The sequence below is a fragment of the Melozone crissalis genome, unplaced genomic scaffold (genome assembly GCF_028551555.1).
Source record: "Melozone crissalis strain CALT ecotype California unplaced genomic scaffold, PUWL_Pcris_2 ptg000004l_1, whole genome shotgun sequence".
Lineage (NCBI taxonomy): Eukaryota > Metazoa > Chordata > Aves > Passeriformes > Passerellidae > Melozone > Melozone crissalis.
This window is the reverse complement of record NW_026535782.1, coordinates 40,279,939-40,284,110: the sequence shown is the minus strand read 5'-3', so window position 1 is coordinate 40,284,110 and position 4,172 is coordinate 40,279,939. Positions and strand designations below refer to the sequence as shown.

Genomic DNA, 4,172 nt, shown 5'->3' with positions numbered 1-4,172 from the left:
CTCTTCTCTCCTCAGACAGTGAGACCTTTGCTTTGGCACCTGACCTATGACTACAGGGCTAGTCCTCTTCCTCATGTGGTTGGTTTCTTTCCTGATTAAAAGTGATTAGGTAGCTCTAAAACCTGCAGAAATGTTACTGAGGGTAACAGAGACAAAGAGACCCTTCAAGATCTCTTAAATCCTCAGGGCAGTATTTAGAGAGCCCTGAGGAGAGAACTGGAGCAGAAGGACCCTGCAGGACCTCCCTGTTCTTCTCCCTCCTGCTGCACCCTCTGTTGCCAGCATCTCCTCTACCATGTCACTTTCTGAAGCAGAGGTGCAAAGTGCTCGTGGTGCCTGGGAGAAGATATATGTGGATGCTGAGGACAATGGGACAGCTGTGCTGGTCAGGTAAGGAAAGAGCCCATCCAACTGCTGCCCTGGAGGGGTGAAGGTGGAACAGCAAGGATGGAGTTACTGCCTAGGAGCATGTCATGATGTTTTTCATGCAGCCCTTGCTGGGAAGAGGAGCAATCCACAGGAAAAATCAAAAGAAAGGGGTAAGGGGATGGGAAAAGAAGAAGAGACAAGAGCAATATCTTCACCCATGTAAGGTAAAGAAAATGTGGTATGAAAGAGAATGGAAACAAAACATGGGCGTTATTCCCCTCTTCCTCTTTACCTCTAAACTCTTTTAATGCTTTTTAAAAGCTCTATATTTCACTTCTGATTCTCCTTCAGCCACTTCTGATTTTCCTTCTGCTCCACTGTATGGAAAGTCCTTTCTGTGGACTTTCCTCTCTTAATTTCCGTCCTGTTTACCTCCCTCCCTTCTGTTGACCTTTCACATAGTCCACTCTCATCTGGGACCTACATCACTTCCATAAGCATGGATCAGTTCAAATACTATTTCTAGTTATCAGACATTTATCCCTCCTTCCAGCTTCCTTGTATATCACACCTTGTGCCTGGATTCCCCTCACAAAGCCTTACATGCTGCTCTTTCCTTCCACAGGTGGCACAATCTGAGCAAGTTAGGGTCAGAAATGCAGCCATAAAATGTTAGTAGCATCCAGTAGCTTGCCTCCCTGGGCTAATTTACCCTAGAAGGTTTTGCTTTAGTGTCCTACAGCCCCAGGCCTGCCTATAGAGAACGTCAGGGCTTCCCAGGACAAGAGAGACGTGGCCATAATGGAAAGAGTCCAACAAAGGGTGAGGAAGATGATAAGGGGACAGTAGTATCTCTCCAATAAAGAAAGGCAGAGAAAGCTATGACTGCTCAGCCTGGAGAAGAGAGAACTCAGGGGAATCTTGTCAACATAAAACCCTGAAGGGAAAGTGCAACGAAGGCAGAGCCAGGCTCTTCTCAGTGGAGCCATGAGACAGGACCAGAGTCAATGGGCCCAAATTGAAACACAGGATGTTCCCTTCAACATCAGGAAACTTTTTTTTTCTTTTTTAATTCTGAGTGCAACTGAGCACTGGCACAAATTGCCCAAAGAAGTTGTTGCATCTCCATACATGGAGATACTCAAAGCCATCTGACCATGGTCCTGGGCAACTGGTTTGACCAGTGGTATTGACCCAGATGTCCTCCAGAGGTTCCTTCAAGCCCAACCATTTTGTGACTCTTTTTTGTGAAATGCAATGTGGAATTTGCTATGGATATTTCAGGTGGATAACCAGTTTACCCAAAGGAGTAAACTGCTTTTTTAAAAAGAGTTTGACCAAGATGACTGTAATTGATCAAAGGTAATTTCAAACACACTGAATTGTGTTACTTTTGAATAAATGGAATGAGCAGTACCCCATACTCAAACAAAAATCTATCACAGGCAGTAAGAATGTTTTGCAGTGGACTCTAGGAAGGGATTAATTAACAAAACCAATAGTAGGGTTTCTCTATGAAAACACCCACCAGTATCACAGTGGTCATATCTGTTGTCCAGAACATCTTTGGGAATATTAAACTGTCACAGTCACCCCATGTGAACGTGATGCCCCTTCTTTATGAAAGTAACACAAAGAAGATATTATCTTTAGAAGGAGTGCAATAAGTTCATTATAGGTTTTAAGGTGGAATGAGCAAAGGAAATGCCCTGGAGAGGCAAGGAAGAGAGGACTGGCTGCTATGTGCCTGGGGGTTATGCACAGGTGCAAAAGGCAAAGGAGAAACAAGGAATGCAGAAGTGTCTGTTCTAATAAAGAGAAGGGGAAAAGAGACATAAATGTGGAAGGCAAGGCCTGGAATGTGTGGCTATATCTGCATTAATACCTTGGTTCAGAAGTCAGGATATCTCTCATTCCTCAACAGGATGTTTACTGAGCATCCAGACACCAAGTCCTACTTCACACATTTCAAAGGCATGGACTCTGCTGAAGAGATGAAACAGTCAGATCAAGTCAGGGGCCATGGCAAGAAGGTTTTCAGTGCCATCAACGACATGGTGCAACACCTGGACAACTCTGAGGCTTTTCTTGGGATAGTGACCCCACTTGGCAAGAAACATGCCACCCAGCTGAAGATTGACCCCAAAAACTTTAGGGTGAGTGAGCAGCCCTCTTCCCAAAGGGTGTAATTGTGAGGAGGGCATGCTTTCCCCTTTGAGGGGTAGAACTGAGGAACACAGGCTTTTTATGTAGGAATACATATATATGCCTCAGAGAATGGAGGTGGTGGAAGGTGAGGAGGTTGGTGGTGGAAGATGGCAGGAGTGAGAGATCTGGCATTGGTGGGGAAGATGGCTGGACAGCAGAGGTGGTGCAGGCAGGTGATGTGGTGGGAGCTGCACAGCTGCCCGTGAGTTGTAGAGGGTTTTCTCAGAGCAATATGATTCCCACACCTGCCATTTAATAACAAGATACAGAAAAGCACTTCTAACACTGTGCTTCAGTCCCTGATGTATTTTTTATCTTGTAACAGGAGCTGAGCTTTTCCAGGACAACTAAACCAGCTGTTATTGAGCAACAATGACAACAGCATTGTCATAATTAAACAAACTCAAATAATAAATACAGGATCAAATTACTTGCCCAGATCCACCTAAGGTCACTAGCAGAGTGCATTTATAACTATTTTGTCTGCCTTACACAGCAAAAAGAGGCACCTTCTGGCAAAGATTATTTCCAAATGAAGGTGATTTCAAAAGCAGTGGGCCTAATTTTCAATGAGTGGGAAAATAACTGATGATTTCTAGCTTAAAATACTTTTTCAGGGTAAAAATGCACACAAAACAATAAATGTTGTAGAGGAAAGGAGTTGGCATTTCAAAATATACCACCTACCTCACTGCAAGAACTCTGCTACAGTGGGCTGGATAGCTAATGAGCAGGAAAGGTCGGGGAAAAACTTAGCCCCCAAGCCATGTATATATTCCATAGGTGTCCAACAAAGGGCTCATCATGGCCTCTAAATATTTGGGACAGTCCCCTGCCTGGAGAAGGATTGCAGTGGATGGATGAAGCACAGCTCAGTCCTATAGAGCCATCCTTAAGTGATAGGTGCAGTCAACATTAACTGGGGTAGTTAAAAACACCAGCAGCAGTTTTTTTGTGAATTCTATAATGCAGCTTATTTTCCATGCCCTATTACAAGATCTGCAGGTCATGTGCTCTGAATTGTTCTTGTACCCCTTTCTGCCCTCCAAGAATCCCAGCTAAAGATATGTAAGTTCTTAGGGAGAAAAGTTCACCCTGGTTGTTTCTTCCCTTCTCCTTGTTTAGATTATCTGTGACATTATCTTACAACTGATGGAGGAGAAATTTGGCGGAGACTGCAAAGCTTCCTTTGAGAAGGTGACCAATGAAATCTGTACCCACCTGAACAATATCTACAAAGAGGAGGGTTGGTGAGGCTGTGCACCCTCCAGGCTCTTCAAACAACTTGCCAGCACTGATTTGCTGCTTTTGGGCCCCCAGCCACAGCTGGAAAAATTAAAATTTAAAAAAGCAAGAAAAAAGGCTTATACAATATAGAATATCAATGTCAATAATTTCCTTAGCAAACTGAGTTTCTACAGCTAAACAAAACCTGCAGATACATCAAAGTCAAGCAACAAATCCTGATTTGCTTTGCAGTTTGTTTCAGGTGGGTTCCTCTGGCCACTGTCCTTGAAGACTGCATTTTAAGATGGTGACTTTAAGCTTTCTATTCCTAAAAGAAAGACTTGCTCCCTTGCTCCTGCCAGCAGCAC

At 43.9% G+C, this 4,172-nt stretch overlaps 1 protein-coding gene across 1 annotated transcript; it reads left to right on the top strand.

Annotated features, from left to right (window-relative positions):
* The first annotated feature begins 295 nt into the window (after positions 1 to 295).
* Positions 296 to 3,831, top strand: LOC128939596 (cytoglobin-1-like). Its single transcript, XM_054280658.1, has 3 exons — positions 296 to 390; positions 2,294 to 2,525; positions 3,703 to 3,831. The coding sequence occupies exons 1-3, from the start codon at positions 296 to 298 to the stop codon at positions 3,829 to 3,831; spliced, it is 456 nt and encodes a 151-aa protein (XP_054136633.1).
* The last annotated feature ends 341 nt before the right edge of the window (positions 3,832 to 4,172 follow it).